Source organism: Punica granatum, chromosome 3 (genome assembly GCF_007655135.1).
Source record: "Punica granatum isolate Tunisia-2019 chromosome 3, ASM765513v2, whole genome shotgun sequence".
In the NCBI taxonomy this organism is placed as follows: Eukaryota; Viridiplantae; Streptophyta; class Magnoliopsida; order Myrtales; family Lythraceae; genus Punica; species Punica granatum.
In genome coordinates, this window is record NC_045129.1 from 26,412,582 (window position 1) to 26,430,575 (window position 17,994).

Sequence of the window (17,994 nt, forward strand, 5' to 3'; positions counted from 1 at the left end):
AGGACAAAGTCAAGACGACGTTCACCATGATGTGGGGAACTTTTTGCTACCGTGTTATGCCTTTCGGCCTAAAAAACGCAGGGGAAACTTATCAGAGGACTATGGTTACATTGTTCCACGACATGATGCACAAGGAAGTCGAAGTCTATGTCGACGACATGATCGCCAAGTCCAAAGAAGGAGAAGACCACCTCGTCAACCTGAAGCGCCTTTTCGACCGCTTAAAAGAATACAAGCTCCGGCTCAATCCGGCAAAATGCACATTCGGTGCCCGATCAGGAAAGCTGCTAGGATTCGTGGTCAGCGAGCGCGGTATCGAGGTGGATCCGGACAAAGTCAAGGCAATCAAAGAGTTTCCCCTGCCGTCAACGGTTCAAGAGGTACGCGGCTTCTTGGGACAGTTGAACTACATCGCGCGCTTCATCGTAAACCTGACAGATAAGTGTCAGCCGCTCTTTCGCTTGCTCCGCAAAAATGCAGCGATTGAATGGGACCACGAATGTCAGAATGCCTTCGACACCATCAATGCTTACTTAATTCAACCGCCGGTACTAGTCCCACCTATGCCGAATCATCCCCTCATTTTATACCTGACAGTACGCTGGCAATCCTTAGGGTGCATGCTAGGGCAAGAAAACGAGTCAACACACGCGGAGAGGGCGATATATTACTTAAGCAAGAAGTTCACCGAAGGGGGATCCAATTATCCGGAGATTGAGAAAATGTGCTGTACGTTAATATGGGTCATGCAAAGGCTCCGACAATACACGCTCTATCACACAATTCGCTTGTTGTCAAAAGCGGACCCCCTGCGATATTTACTCGATAGCTTGTCCTGCATGAGGAACATCGCAAAATGGCGCTGTCAACTGATGGAATACGACATAGAGTACGTGTCCCGTACGTCTGTCAAAGGGCAAGCAATCGCCAACCACCTAGCAGAATTTCCGATCAACGACGGCACGCCGATAAACGCGGACTTCCTAGACGAAGGAATCCTCCAAGTAGATGAAGAGAAGGATGAGCCAATATGGAAGATGTACTTCGACGGGGCGGTCAATTCCGTGGGGTCCGGAGTTGGGGCGGTGCTGATATCCCCGAACGGACGTCATTATCCGGTCGCTGCAAAAGTGGATTTCTTGTGTACCAATAACGTGGCCGAGTACGAGGCATGCATTCTCGGCTTACAAAAGGCAATCGACTTCAAGGTGAAGCAGTTAGAAGTATTCGGCGACTCCATGCTCACAATCTTCCAGACACTGGGGCAATGGAAGACAAATGACGCAAAGTTAGTCCGGTACCATGAGTACCTCGAGGAATTAGCGAAAAGCTTCGAGAGGATCTCATTCACCTATACTCCATGCGCAAAGAACCAGTTCGCGGACGCGCTCGCAACACTCGCATCCATGGCAAGTATCACAAAGGGGAACATCATCAAACCCCTCGAGATCGAAGTCACCAAAGGCTCGGCCTACTGCGACGCGATCGAAGCAACCGATGCTAAACCATGGTATGAGGACATCAAGAATTTCCTGCAAACGGGTCAATTTCCTCCTTTTGCCGATCGCCGCGACCGAAAAACGCTCAAACGACTCGCGGTGCACTACTTCCTAAGCGGCGAGACATTCTATCGACGATCCTTTAACGCCACGTTGCTCAGGTGCATCGACGTACATGAATCGCGGCGCCTCATGGAAGAGGTCCACGGAGGGAATTGCGGGCCCCATATGAATGGGCTCATGCTCGCCAAGAAGCTCATGCGCTTGGGCTACTACTGGTCCACTATGGAAATCGATTGCGTAAAGCACGTCAGACACTGTCACCGGTGCCAAGTCTATGTCAATCAGATCAAAGCGCCCCCTAATGAACTATGTCCTATGACAGCCCCATGGCCTTTTTCAATGTGAGGAATGGACGTAATCGGCCCGATCAATCCTAAGGCATCCAATGGACACCTCTTCATCTTGGTGGCGATCGATTACTTTACCAAATGGATCGAAGCTATAACACTCGCATCGGTCACAGCGAAAGCCGTGGCCCATTTCCTCAAGCGCGACGTCATTGCCCGTTACGGGGTTCCTGCGACAATCATCACGGATAATGCCAAAAACCTGAACAACAAGGTTATCGACGAGCTCTGTGCCCAATTCAAAATCCAACACCGCAATTCCACCCCATATCGTCCCCAAATGAACGGTGCGGTGGAAGCGGCGAACAAGAACATCAAGAAGATCATCGAAAAAATGACGGTGAACTAAGGATTGGCACGAGATGCTCCCCTATGCATTCCTGGCATACCGAACATCCATACGTACTTCAACTAGGGCAACTCCATACTCCTTGGTCTATGGCATGGAAGCGGTCCTCCCGATCGAAGTGGAAATTCCTTCCATGAGGATCCTTGCCGAGGCCGAACTTGAGGAAGCAGAATGGGCAAGACAACGCTACGAGCAATTAAACCTCATTGACGAGAAGAGACTGAAAGCACTATGCCACGGACAGTGCTACCAACAGAGGATAGCTCGAGCATTCAACACAAAGGTCCATCACCGAGAGTTCAGTCCCGGCGACCTCGTCTTGAGTAAGGTCTTACACGTGTCGCCTGATTCTTGAGGGAAGTTCTCGTACAAATACGACAGTCCCTTCGTCGTTAAAGAGACTTTCTCTGGGGGAGCAATCATTTTGAGCGACATGGACGGTGCCGAAAAAGCGCTTCCGGTCAACGCTGACGCCATCAAGAAGTATTACTCCTGACCACTCGTGTTTGCCTTTCGTTTGTCGGGCCTCGCACCCGTTTCGTTTGTAAAACATTTCCATTCATTTATACGTACACCGACTCCCGCCATTTTCCCCGTCTCAAAACCTTCTTGAGAGAAAATGAATGATTTTCCTGCTAAGTCGAAAACCTCCTCGAGGCGACCTAGGCAAAAGCTAAGGAACGAGGGGCACGACTTAAAATCCCGCAAAGGAGAGTCGTGGCAAAAGGAGAGCATGAATCACTTCCTCGCTAGGTCGAAAACCCTCGGAGGGCGACCTAGGCAAAAGTTAGAGGAACCGAGAGGTGCGATCGAACCCAAACACGGGTAATCGTAGCAAAAGGTGAGCATTCACGAGAGAAAGATAATAAAAAAATAATACCCCGCTAGGCCATCACGCATCTTGCGGCCTAGGCAAAAGTTAAGGGGGGCAATTGTCGGCTCGGCCACGAAAGAAGATCGACACTCCTCGTGAAGCTACAACGAGTAGTGGTTCGGCGGCCTGCGACGCACGCAAACTCTCTCCGATTCTCCGAGCCCAGGACTCACGTTGAAATGGGATCGAATCGTTGTATCCTTGATTTGGAGGATTCCAAAAGATTCCTCCCTTTACCTGTACATACATTTCACAGGTTATGCCCGTCCCTCCAATGGCCTTTCTGCTTCAGGGACACGGCTGCCCTCCAATGGTCACCAATATCACATCCCCGATACATCTTTACATAGATCCCTCTTACACATCGTAGTCTCAGCGATCTCGCGCAGCTGACATCCTTTGCAGGCTTTCTTTTTTTTTTCTACGTACAGGCGCGATCGGGAATCCCAAAGGATGCTCCCCGCTGACGGACTCATATATGCCTCACACGACAGGTCGTGCTCTCGATAGCCGGAAACCGTCGAGGTATGCACCATACTACCAAACCACCGACGTCCAAAGAAGGGCAAGCGATGGGAGATCATCATCAGTCGCCGCGCGTAATGCGGTCCAGGCCCAAGGCCAAGCGAACCATATCACACGGCGCTTTGCGCGATTCCTAAATTCCTATTTGGGTCCAGCCCGGTTCAAAATTCCTGTTTCGGGTCCACCCCGGTTTTAAAATTCCCGTTCGGGTCCACCTCGGTTCAAAATTCCTATTTCGGGTCCACCCCGGTTTTAAAATTCCTGTTCGGGTCCACCCCGGTGCAAAATTCCTGTTTCGGGTCCACCCCGGTTTTAAAATTTCTGTTCAGGTCCATCCCGGTTTAAAATTCCTGTTCGGGTCCATCCCGATTTAAAATTCCTGTTCGGGTCCATCCCAGTTTAAATTCCTGTTCGAGTCCATCCCAGTTTAAAATTCCTGTTCGGGTCCATCCCGGTTAAAATTCCTGTTCGGGTCCATCCCGGTTTATAATTCCTGTTCGGGTCCATCCCGGCTTTTAAATTCCTGTTCAGGTCCATCCCGGTTTAAAATTCCTATTTGGGTCCATCCTGGTTTAAAATTCCTGTTCGGGTCCATTCCGGTTTAAAATTCCTATTCGGGTCCATCCCGGTTTAAATTCCTTTTCAGGTCCATCCCGATTTAAAGTTCTTGTTCGGGTCCATCCCGATTTAAATTCTTGTTCGGGTCCATCCCGGTTTAAAATTCCTGTTCGAGTCCATCCCAGTTTAAAATTCTTGTTCCGGTCCATCCCGGTTTAAAATTCCTGGTTCGGGTCCATCCCGGTTTAAAATTCATGTTCGGGTCCATCCCGGTTTAAAATTCTTGTTTGGGTCGATCCCGGTTTAAAATTCCTATTTCGGATCCATCCCGGTTTAAATTCCTATTTTGGGCTCCCCCAACCTGTGAATTTTTGTTTCGGGCACAATGTCTCGATGCATCCAAGTAAGATACGAGCAGCCATGGGGGAACGGTATCGAAGCAGTCGCCGGACCCAAAAGGGGATGCTTCTTATAATCTTTGGCTACATCCTCTAATCGAGCATGCAACCAAAGAGGGGCAAGCTGTCAGCACCCCATTTTGGTCCACCGGCTATCGACACGAGGACTCCAGGCCGAAGCTCGAATTACTATTCATGACCCGATAATTAGAGGTGAACGCGCGGACGTGGGAGCGTGGACTACAGAAGGGAAGCAGGGTCCTCCAAAAAGGGCTTAGAAGGGCAATCTAAAGGGCAGATGAACAACGAGCCCCGAAGCAACAGAAGCTGGCACTGTGACACTATTCATCACCGAAGCATTAGAAGGTATCCAATATGGGACTCTAAAAATCCCTCTTTGTGCCAAAATGACCAACGGCACATCCGGGCGAATTTCAGAAGCATCCCGCTTGAGCCGAGGCATTCCCGAACATTCATAGACATCTTCCTAACAAGGCTCCCGGGGCGCCCGATCCACGAACGAGCAAATGACGGTCGGAAACAAGCCTATACATGCCCCAGGACCACCAAAGCCATGGAACATGTTTCAGATTGCCTTTTGGAATTCGGCTTGGTCTCCCGAGTAGGTGGCGACCTTGGAAGGGGGCCCTTTTTGATAGAGTCTAATACTCAGGGCTTATTCGGTGGAAAGTTGACGTCCGAGCTTTGCACCACCCACTCCCAGCAAACCTTGGGGTCCAGGAAATCATATTGGCTCGGACTAAGCGGAGCATGCCGACCTCCCGAGTGACGTTTTAACGGTCATGAACGCCTCTCGGCAAGTCTTCGGAGCACGTTCTTGGCAAACTGAGACCGTAGCGGTCTCCGAACGCCTCGGAGCATTCGGGAAACACTGAGGGAACCCCAGTCACTGATCCCTAGGTCACCTCCGGCTAACGGTCTTCGGTCAGAGATGCCGTGCCAACAGTGCCGCATGAGACGAAAAGCACACCGATGCGGACGATACAATGCATGCAGGAGCGATTGAACAATGGGGACAAACAACCTCGTCCTAATCATCCACATGGGGCAAAACCGGCTCTCTAGGTGCCAAGTCACCCGAAGATTCGTTCACATGAAGTATGGCGATATTGGGCTCATTTAAATTCCCTTCATGCAAGCATTCCAAATTCATTAATTAATCGGACCTCGGAAGGCACACGCGTAACCAATCGAGCCTCGAGCTTCTCTCGGCTTTTCTCCTAATTGAATGGGACCCACAGCTTAGCCAAGCCAAGCCTCCAAGCCACGGCTCAAACCCACAGCCACGGCTCAAATCCAAGCCACGGCCCAATCGCCCCAAGCCACAGTTAAATCCCCCTTGGCTGGCGGCTCAACCCCTCCATTCTTCCCTCCACCACACAATTCAAATATCTTCTTACACATATTTCCCATCCATCACTTCCCATCACCTCCCATCACCCTTCCTCTTGCTTCCCCTACACTCTAAGTGACACTTTCCCCTCCCTAATCCCATTGGAAATCTCGGCAGCCCCCTTAAGTCAATTCGGCAGCCCTTAAGCATGCTCTAATCACGATTGGCTTGTCTTAATTGTCGCATTAAGCCTCCATTTATAAACTCTTGCACCATTAAGTTTAATCACTTCTTCATTTTCACTCTCTCAAGCCAACTTCTCTCTAAAATCCTCTCAAACCCCAGCCCCCTTCCTCATTTCGTCCAACCCTTCCCCAAGGCTGAAACCGGCCAAAACCGACGGAAAACCACCCGGTATTCCGAACACCGCCCGACCCGACTTAAGCCAAACATAACCAAACTTCATATCCTACATATTTCCCACCCTCTAAGTGCATTCCCGAGCTCAGATTTTCCATTGGAAGCCCCCAACACTAAGTTCCAGCCACTAAAACTATCGGGTCCCGTGACCGTCACCGGGCGCATCCGGACTTCTACGACGTGCCATTTCTTCCCACGACTTCGGCGAGTCGTGCCATCACGTTCGAAGGGTCCCTCACGACCCTCACTCCTCCCTGTGAAGAGGTGGTCACGGTCCAAGAGCTATACAACCGTGCACAACCTTCGTTTCACTCCTTTCCCCTTATCGGGTTCCGTTATTTTTTACCGAGCTTTCTCTCACCGTTTCGGGTTTGTCCAGGCCTTGGCACGTTCGGGACTGTCCACGAACGTCTAGGTCCGTCCCTTAGGAGTCCAAGGAGCCCGATCTTGCATCGTGCCGTGGTCGAAGTCGTCGTGCCGACCTCATTTTCTCCAAGCTGCCACTGCCGCTGCTCTCGGGTGTCCGCTGCCCATCACGTCCAGCCGGGTCACCCAAACCCTCTTGCCATTTCCCCGACTTTTTCCCTCATACATCGAGGCTAGGTAACATTTCTCTACGACTTAAAAGGGTCTAGGTCTCCGATCTTCGCTTGTTGTGGGGCGATAAGGTGTTAATACATATGTTGTACGTAAGCTAGGGCCTTTATGCGAGTCCATGCATCTCCATGCAATTTCATGCACGTTTACTCTCCATATTGTATCCGTATGACGTATAAACACATGTATCATGATGGGAAACGGCTTGGATCGAGATAGGAGAGACCCCCTTGGCCACGGTTGAGCCACGGGAACCCACGGCCTAGTCCCAAGGGAGGGACCCGTGAGCTCCCTTGGCTAACCCGAGGCTAGGACGGTCTCTCCTCCCCCGAAACTAGTTGATTCCCGTGTCTCCAATAGCGTTAATCATGTGTAACACATTAGTATGACGGGAAAGGACCCAAATCGGGCTCGAAGAGGTCATCTCGACCCGTGTGAGCCACGGAAGCTCTCGGCCATTCTTGATGGAATGTGGCCGAGAGCTTCTTTGGACTACACGAGTCCGAGAAATCCTCTTTCACCTCGAAATGGGTTGGTTCCTGTGTTTCTCCGTTTCGTTATCACATGAGTCAATGTCGTTTTGTTTATTCCTATAAATGCTTTGCTTGTGCGTGCTTGTGTGTCCGTTTGCGCATTTACGATCATGACGACATCGATTTGATTGGAACTCGTGTCGCTATCATATTTGACGCATTATGCATGCAAGAATCATTCCTTGGAATTGAGTGTAGTTATGTTCGTATGTTTTTTCTTTATTATTATCGTTAGTCACTCGGTAGTCACTTGATAGATAAATTAATTACGGACCATTATTCGTTAAATCCATAATACTTATAATATAAGATCATCACCACCGAATAATTTCACAAACGGGAGAAACGGGACGTGTCATTCTATTAATTAAATCACTCGGACCAAATAATCGGATAAATTGACTATTAATTCGTAAACGCACCGATGGTTCATGGAACGGCGTAAATGCCCTTTTCCTTAAAAACTCATAATTTCAAAACATCGAGACGTGTAACATGAATAGAATCGTGTCTAGCAAGCACTCGCGTACTATGACTCAAGTCCGGGCCCAATTTGAGGCGGCTCGAGTCAAGACGCGCGAGTCCTCTTTAGACCTCTTCGTGTCACACGATCTTTAATTTGTATATGAACATCACATGTTTTACTACTCAAGGGCATAATCGTCATTCCGTGATTCACCGATATCCTAAGCATTAGGGGGTCGGAAACACATCGATCTATGGACGGAAAGGGGCGGCCCATTCGGGAGCGAGTTTCATTCGTATGGCCCATTCCGTCCACTTTCGGTGTTTCTACCCCCCTATCGTAGATTCGATGGTGGACGTTCTCATTATCGTTGTAAAACACGATCATGTATTTGACTTAATCAAACATTAGATAATGGATAGGTAGAATGCTAGGTTTCAATCTAGAGTCAAAAATACAAGTTTGACTAATTCGGTGAAATCATAGTGACACATCACTGAATAAAGATCTAAAACAAATTCACACATGTAATTGGCCTAGAACCATATCCCAACCCACCTCTTTGTTTGCCTAGGTTAGATACATTGTTTGCTAATCAACCCCGGTTAATGACTGATTAAATCACGTACATTCGACTTAATATACAAATTGTTGGTATTTAGCTATATTTGTCGGTTATCGTTTGTTTTTCATCAGTTTTATCAATTTTCTTCTGTTTTTCCATAGGTTACATGTTGTTCGGGGTCCAACCCCCCAAATCACCGAACACGAGGTCCAACGCCTCCTAACTCACTGAGCGCGTGCAACCCGAGTGCAGAATGGGATCTAGCCTCGAGTCACCATCATATTCCAAATATGGCCTATGTGGAAGGCAATTTGGATTGGATGTGTGAAACGTGTTTAGATATCACCCGGGAGCTCGATTGGTCCAACGGTTACAGTGGGAACTGATCGGTTCTCTTGCAAACCGTCGGTTCGATCGAACCCGACCCCCGGCTCTTTGAGCCCGCGTTGCCTTAATTTATTTATCGGTCATTCAAAACACACGGTGAGCCAGAGCGGAATATTGGCCCAATGCAAACCGATCGGGATCCATTTACTTTATTCAGTTGTATTTTGTAATTATTCGAGTGTACATTGTGAGGATCTTATTTGTACATCTATTCATTCATTTGTAAGGATCCCCGATCGGCGAGCGAGAGGTCCGAGTGTCGAACTGGTTAAGTTGGTCTATTGTTACCAAGAGAGGAGTAAACTCGAATACTCGTGGTCTCGGTTTGCGCAGGAAATCGACCACCACGGTCCGACGAACTGTAACGCGAAGATAGTGAACCGATTCCTCGACGCACAAGTTTACTCATCTTTCGGATTCTTGGTCCAATTTGATCAATTCATCGACTTTACGGTGTCAAAACGGGAGAGTTAAGTGCATCCCTAAATCACGCGGTAAATAAACGAAACGGCAAGCCTAGCAAATTAGAGTACCGAAAGGGCGTGCGGGATATAGGCCCGCACGTAATAGAACCCCCGAATTCAGAATTTTCGGTTCCGTATGACCATTGCCTTAGTATTTAGGTGTACCCCGTACCCCTAGACCCGGGCGACTCAACGGCCGTCGACCTACGGGTCATAAACAATAAGTGGCGGCTCCTTCTCAAGTGCGTCCGTCGCGCGTCCCCAGGAAGGTGGACACTCCCAAGCCGCGTTGCATAGTTGCGCGCATGCGTGCTCCGGCGAGATAAAATTCGGGTGCGCACACCCTTGAAGACCCTTACTTGGATTCAAACGGCGCGTCTGTTGCTGAGCCAGCCGTATACGCCGTCTTTGAGGAGACTCCTCTAGGAGTCCATATCCGCTCAGCACGGGAGAATGAGCAGCTTGACAACTGAACCTCAGTCTCGCACCACTTGGCAGTAATTGCCGATGTGTAAGGCTATCTATATATTTTGATGTTTCCCGCGTGTTCGGCAAAGTTATAGGCCACACGGCGGAAGAGGGATCCTTTTATTATAGCACATACTAACTCTGCTAATCAAATCCCTTCATATCTTTTTGAATTCTAGCGTCCTATTTCTTCTTCCCTTATCTCTTCAAGCACTTCCATATTCTAAACCAAATCATTTTCATTTCCAAGCTCCACTCAAATCCGAATCATTGACATGTCGATTCGAACCCATCCGAGGGACTTCTCGAAAAGCCCCAACCCATATACTTCGGGGAAGGGCTTGACAAGGACGGTCGAGTGCCCGAGATTGAAGAGAGTTTGCAACGCCTCAAGGATTACCAACTCACTTCGGTCGAGCCGACAGAAGAAATCAACATAGGCACAAAAGAGGAACTGCACATCCTGAAGATCGGGACGGGTCTCGACCCTAACCAACGAGCCCGGATGATCGATTTCTTGAAGGAATATCAGGAAGTTTTCGCTTGGTCTTACGCCGACATGCCATGTTTAGACCCTTCGATAGTCCAGCACTTACTTCCACTCGGCACAGACAAGTTTCCGCCCAAACGGCAGTACTTACGGCGATAGCGAGCCGAGCTTCTCCTTCGAATCAAAGAGGAAGTCGTCAAGCAGATCAACGCGGGTTTCTTGGAAGTTTGCAACTACTCCGAATGGGTGGCGAACATCGTGCCTATGGAGAAGAAAGACGAGAGAGTCAGAGTATGCGTTGATTACCGCGACCACAACAAAGCGAGTCCTAAAGACAACTTCCCTCTACCTCACATCGACGTCTTGGTCGATAATATTGCACGCCACACGCAGTTCTCCTTCATGGATGGCTTCTCTAGATACAATCAAATCTGGATGGCCAAGGAAGACAAGATCAAGACCACGTTCGTCACAATGTGGGGCACCTTTTGCGACAAGGTCATGCCTTTTGGTCTCAAAAATGCCGGGGCAACCTATCAGAGGGCAATGGTCACGCTTTTCCATGACATGATGCACAAGGAGATCGAGATCTACGTAGATGACATGATCGCTAAGTTAAGGGAAGGAGAGGATCACCTCATCAACCTGGAACAAATCCTCGACCGTCTTAAGGAGTACAAGCTCCGGCTCAATCCAGCAAAGTGCACTTTTGGCGCCAAGTCAGGAAAGTTACTAGGGTTCATAGTCAGCGAGCACGGCATTGAAGTGGATCCAGACAAGGTAAAAGCAATATTGGAGATGCCTCCACCGAAGACCGTGCGCGAAGTGCGAAGCTTCCTCGGACAGCTGAATTACATTGCGCGATTCATTGCAAACCTGACAAACAATCGTCAACCGCTTTTTCGCTTGCTCCGCAAGAATGCAGCAATCGAGTGGGACGACAGATGTCAAAAAGTCTTCGATACCATCAAGGAATACTTGATTCAGCCGTCGATATTGGTTCTGCCTATACTGGGTCGTCCTCTCATCCTTTACCTGACAGTGCGCCGCCAATCCTTGGGGTGCATGTTCGGGCAGAAGGACAAATCCATGCACGTAGAGCAAGCAATTTATTATTTAAGCAAAAAGTTCACCGAAGGGGAGTCCAATTACCCCGACATCGAGAAGTTGTGTTGCGCGCTAGTGTGGGTCATGCAAAGGCTCCGGCAATACACTCTTTACCATACCAATCGCTTGTTATCCAAGGCAGATCCCCTGAAGTACCTGCTTGATAGCCCATCCTCCATGAGGAGCATTGTAAAATGGCGCTGTCAGTTAGCAGAATACGACAACGAATTTGTAGCGCGCACGTCAGTCAAAGAGCAAGCAATTGCATACCACTTGGCAGAATTCCCGATTGGAGGCAACACGCCTATCAATCCTAACTTTCCATACGAAGGAATCCTCCAAGTCGATGGTGAGGAGGATAGCCTAGCATGGAAGATGTATTTCGACGGAGCAGTCAATTCCACCGGGTCGGATAACAGCGTGGTGTTGATATCTCCTGACGGGCGTCACTATCTCATCGCAGAAAAGATTGATTTTCCTTGCACCAATAATGTGGCTGAGTACGAAGCATGCATGCTCGGCCTGCAAGCAGCAATCGACTTCAAAGTCAATGAGTTAAAGGTGTTTGGCGACTCAATGCTCACGATTTTCCATACGCTGGGGCAATGGAAAACGAAGGACAAGAAGCTAGTACCCTATCACGAGTATCTTGAGAAGTTAGCGGAGAACTTCGAAAGGATCACGTTCACTTACACGCCTCGCATAAAGAATCAGTTTGTAGACGCGCTCGTGACGCTCGCATCCATGGTGAGCATCACAAAAGAAAATCTCATCGAGCCTCTCGAGATCGAGATCACCAAGGGCCCTGCCTATTGCAATGCAATCAAGGCCATCGACACAAAGCCTTGGTACGAAGACATTAAGCATTTTCTGCAAACTGGTCAATATCCAGAGTTCACCAATCGCTGCGATCGGAAAACACTCTGGTTGCTTGCAACGCACTACTTCCTGAGCGGCGAAACGCTCTACAAGCGCTCCTTCGATGCCACGCTGCTCTGATGTGTCGACGGACAAGAGGCACAACACCTCATGCAAGAAGTAAACGAGGGAAGCTGCGAACCTCACATGAACGGACTTATGCTTGCCAAGAAGATCATGCGATTGGGCTACTCTTGGTCCACCATGGAAACTAACTGCGTCAAGCACGTCCGGCATTGCCACTTATGCCAAGTCTACGCAGACCAGATTAAAGCACCGCCCAACGAGCTACACCCGATGGTAGCTCCGTGGCCCTTTTCAATGTGGGGCATGGATGTCATTGGTCCCATTAATCCCAAAGCATCCAATGGGCATCTATTCATCCTAGTGGCGTTCAATTACTTCACAAAGTGGATCAAAGCCATTACGCTCGCATCAGTTACTGCAAAGGCTGTGGCACGCTTCCTCAAGCGAGATATCATTGCACGGTACGGGGTCCTCGCGACCATCATCACCGACAATGCCAAGAATTTGAATAATAAAGTCATCGACAAGCTCTGTGCACAGTTCAAGATACAGCACCGCAATTCCTCACCATATCGCCCCCAAATGAACGGCGCGGTAGAGGCAGCAAACAAAAACATTAAGAGGATCATTGAAAAAATGACGGTGAATTACAAAGATTGGCACGAGATGCTCCTGCTTACACTCTTGGCATATCGAACTTCGATTCTCACGTCTACTAGGGCAACCCCATACTCTTTGGTCTACGGTACATAAGTAGTTCTTCCAATTGAAGTGGAGATTCCCTCCTTGAGGGTTCTTGCCGAGTCCAAGCTTGAAGAAGAAGAACGGATAAAGTAGCGATACGAACAGCTTAATCTCATCTATGAGAAGCGGCTAGCAGCACCCTGCCACGGCCAATGCTACTAGTAGAGGATGGCTCGGGCATTTAACGCGAAGGTCCACCATCGTGAGTTCAAACCCGAAGACCTTGTTCTGCGCAAAGTCTTACATGTTGCCCCCGACTCTAGGGGCAAATTCGCATACAAATACGACAAACTTTTCGTCATTAGGGAAGTCTTTTCTGGAGGTGCCATCATTCTAACTGATATGGACGGGACCGAGAATGCACTCCTGGTCAATGCCGATACCCTCAGGAAGTACTATCCCTGATAGCTTGCAATTTCTACTCCCCGAGCATCGCGTTCCCACTACTTCGGCACGCATTCTGATTAAGCAACATTCAAAGACAAAAAAAATGTTTTCCCGCTAGGTCGAAAACCTCCTCAAGGCGTCCTAGGCAAAAGTTAGAGAATGAGAGGCATGGCTTAAAATCCCGCAAAGGGGGGCCATGGCAAAAGGAGAGCAAATCAAAATCCTTGCTAGATTGAAAACCCGCAAAGGGCGGTCTAGGCAAAAATTAGAGGAACCAAGAGGTGCGACCCAATCCGTCAAACGGGCAGTCATAGCAAAAGGAGAGTTCAATGAGAGAAAAGCCAAAAAATAATACCCCGCTAGGTCGTCATCGGCTTGACCGCGAAAGAACAAGAACACCCTGCATGAGGCAATTATCAGCTTGACCACGAAAGAACAGCAACACCCTACATGAGGCTACAACAAGTAGTGGTTCGGCAGTCATCGATGCAAGCAAACTCTCTCTTCGACTCTCTAGGCATGAGGCATCCCTCGAAATGGAGTCGAATAGTTGTATCCTTGATTTGGAGGATTCCAAAAACCTTCCTGTACCCTTATGCAAAATCTATGAGCCATGCTCGTTATGCAAAAAGCCTTTCTTTCAGAGTCATAGTCAGGGACACGGCCATCCCTTAAAGTGGTCACTGCAGTCAAAATCCCTGAAACATCATTGCATAGATTACCTTTAACGCATTGCAATTCCAACAAGTTATGCATGACTGACAACAATTGTTAGATGCCATTTTCCTGCTCGCAGGTGCGTGACCTTGGACTCCAAGGCGCGTCTTCTCAGGATGGATTTATGTCTGCCTCATTCAATAGACGACCATCTTGGTCAGTGGCAACGGGTCCTCAGGGAGACTTCGACCCTTTTTACAATGCAGCACAACCGCACGACAAACAGCAAATACCCAGCTCAGCATTATTCACAACCCGCTAGCCCGATGCAAAGCAAATTGCAGCCATTCTTCTCTCGCTTCGCGCGATCTCTCAATCCTTGCAGTTTACTTTATGCACTTGCTTTTAAATTATGCCCTGCTTCTATCAATTGCTTTTCAATTATGCAAATGTCTTTCAATTATGCAACTGCTTTTCAATTATGCAATCGCACTTTCGATTATGCAAATGCTTTTCGATTATGCAACCGCTTTTCAATTATGTAACAACTTTTCAATTATGCAACTGTTTTTCAATTATGCAACTGCTTTTCAATCATGCAACTGCTTTTCAATTATGCAACCGCTTTTCGATTATACGCTGCATTTCGATTATGCAAAACATCTTCCATAAGGCAATTGCTCTGGATCATGTAAACCACTTTTTCAAATATGCAAACTGTTTTTCAATTATGCGCTGCAATGCAATGCATCTTCGAGCATGCAATGCACCTTCCAATTATGCAAAGCACTTTCAATTATGTAATACATTATCAATTATGCAATGCGCTTTCAATTATGCAATGCACTTTCAACTATACAACGCACCTTTCAATTATGCAATGCACTTTCAATTATACAATGCGCCTTTCCATTATGCAATGCACCTTTGTATTATGCAAAGCACTTTCAATTATGCAACGCACTTTCAATTATGCAACTGTTCCTCCACCATGTCAAGCACTTCCAATTATGCAACGCACCTTCAATTTATGCAACACATTCTCAGCTAGACAATTGTATTCTCACTCTCGCACTTTTCATTATGCAGGCACTCTCGTCAAAGCAGGCATCATTCTCATACACCACAACCAGGCAAATCCAAGGACAAGGGGGAACATTAAAGGGGTACCACGATGGTCGCCGGAACCAAAAGAGGTGCTTCTTATGATCTTTGGCCACATCCTCTACTCGAGCATGCAACCAAAGAGGGGCAAGCTGTCAGCAACCCATTTTGGTCCACCGGATTCCAAACAGAACAGCAACAGCAATTTCGGCCACAGGCTTTACACGCACGACAAAACAAGGTCCAGGATGTCTAGAGCTACTAGGGCTAACGAGGATAGACACGCAGAGGAGATGCCCCGAATCAAAGAAATAATCGAGCTTATCAGACGCATAATTCACATCTCCCATTTAGTTGCAAGATGGACTCAAGCACTCATTCAGAAGACAAATCGAGATCCGCTCTCAACAGAACAGAGCATTCAGTGGTCACCGAGCACGTCAGAACGCTTGGTCATAAACCAGAAATCTGTCCCGAGCACATTCAAGGAATTGACCATAAAACCCAAGCAAAAGCCAAAAACAGTTCAAATGCACGGGCCTAACAGACAGAGCAAGGCTTGTTTTAAGAGAACAGAGGATACAGACATCTCCGGCACGCCAAATATCCCCATAACTTCTCGCAAGCCCAGACCACATACCCAAGGGAAAAATGGTCATTTGGCCTATTTAGCAGGGGCAAAAAGGTCATTTGGTCCATTCAGATTCAGAACAAGCCAAAAAAAACAGAACAGAGCTAAAAAACGCGAATAACTGACAGAAAAGGGTAATTTGGCTCTAATCCACTTAATTGAGCAAAAGTGACTCCGAGCCACATGACAGGGCCGAAATGGTCATTTTCACCTTTTGGCATCAGAGAAAGGTCCCCAGGTCCACCGTTATACAAAAATAACAGAATATGCCAAAACGACCGGCACGAAGCGTAGATACGAGATTCATAGATAGAAATGGCCAATTCAATTCTGTTTGACCAGAATGAGTAAAAGTCAACCCTCGACCCTTGGGTGAGGGCAAAACAGTCATTCGGCCCGTATAAAGCGCATAACAAGCAAAATGAGCATAACAGTGTGTAGACCACTAAATAAGCGCCGGAAACGGTCAATTTCAGTTTTAGGACTCCGACTCGGGCAAAATTGACCCAAACTTCACGGAACATAGAAAATGCCTCAAATTACCTAAACACGACAATTTCGGGTTAATTCGATTCATTTTACGTGCACATTGCCTATTCAGTGTACATTCAGTGGACATTTGATCTACGGGCGTCCAATGCAAGTGCAACCGGGTCACGAATATCTCGAATTTACTTCTCGAAGTCATGTGATTACTCAAGGCAATTCAAGCGCTTCCAAGAGGCCAAAAATATCAATATTGGGCTCATTTGATTCGGTTTTTCACGAGCACTGCCGATTTCGCCATAACTTGAGCTACGAGACTCGGAATCGCTTCAAACTGGAGCCAAAACTTCGCCAATTTTCTTCCAAACCTTGTGGGACCCACCTCAGCTCCTTTGGCCGACCTCCAGCCTTGTGGACCCCACCAGAACAGGTCGGCAGCCCACCATTTCCCTCCATAGCCGAAATCTTCAACTTGCATCCTCTTCCATGCCAATTCGAATCCAACTCATTTCAACCCATTGCCAACCATTCTTGACCAGATCTAGCACGCCATTGGATGATTAGAACTGGCCATGAGCAACTTGCAAAGACAGTTGCACTTAATTTTTGCAAATTAGTCCCCAAGGCTCCTCAATAAATACCCATGGGCATTTTCATTCAAGAGGAGTTTCTCATTAGCCATTCCCTCCCAAAACACTCCTAAAATCCTCCCAAAGCTCTCCAAAAAAATTAGAAGTCATTAGCCTTGGTTTTGGTTCGAAACGAGCAAAGTTCGTGCTACGCATGCATTGCCCGTATCGCTGCCGCCTGTTCGCACGCATGTTCACCCGTGCACGTTCATGTCTGCACTCTAGCAGCCCCTTTGCAATTTTTCCGACTTATCCTTAGATCCCGAAGCCAGGTATGCCCCTCTGATGACTTAGAGAAGGCTAGGACTCCTAGATCTTTAGGTATGTGGGGCACAAGGCGGATTTCACTTATTTACTTGCAAGCTTCGTTTTATGCATTTTATTTCGTTATTCCGGATGTGTAACGATGTATGCTTGTGGATGAATGTGTGTAACATACCATGCTTTCCATATCACATTGTTGATGTATGAGTCGGTGTCGTTTAATCGATTTCGCCAAATGTTTGCATAAAAATACCCGAGAGCATGGCGACACCAGCTACGTTATAAACGAACCATAAAATACGAGGAAAGACCGCAGACTTGGGCGAAGAGATCATTCCTAACTCAAGGGAACCGAGAGATCCCGCGGGCAAACCTTTTAAGGGGTCAGGACATTATCGATCTCCTTAAGTCATGAAGTGACCTCTTTTCCCCAGTTTTAGGCCAATCTCACCAAACCACTGCTCGCAAAACTAAAAGACTCTCACAAACCGAGAACAAACACGCAGCTCAATCCAAACCATCCAATCCTAGCATGGCTGCACATACATACGGGATATGAGAAACGGACTAACCATGCACACGGCAAAAAATTAAGCATAAGCAATCTAAAACATACCCACACATGCTTTAAAGCTGTCTGCCAAGCAATCCCTGATAATAATCGGCATAATCACGTAAACTCA

The 17,994-nt window shown here is 47.8% G+C and overlaps 1 protein-coding gene across 1 annotated transcript; it reads left to right on the plus strand.

The window, feature by feature from the left end:
- The first annotated feature begins 839 nt into the window (after nucleotides 1-839).
- Nucleotides 840-1,907, plus strand: LOC116200485. Its single transcript, XM_031531335.1, has one exon. It carries the CDS (start codon nucleotides 840-842, stop codon nucleotides 1,905-1,907), a length of 1,068 nt encoding a protein of 355 aa, XP_031387195.1.
- The last annotated feature ends 16,087 nt before the right edge of the window (nucleotides 1,908-17,994 follow it).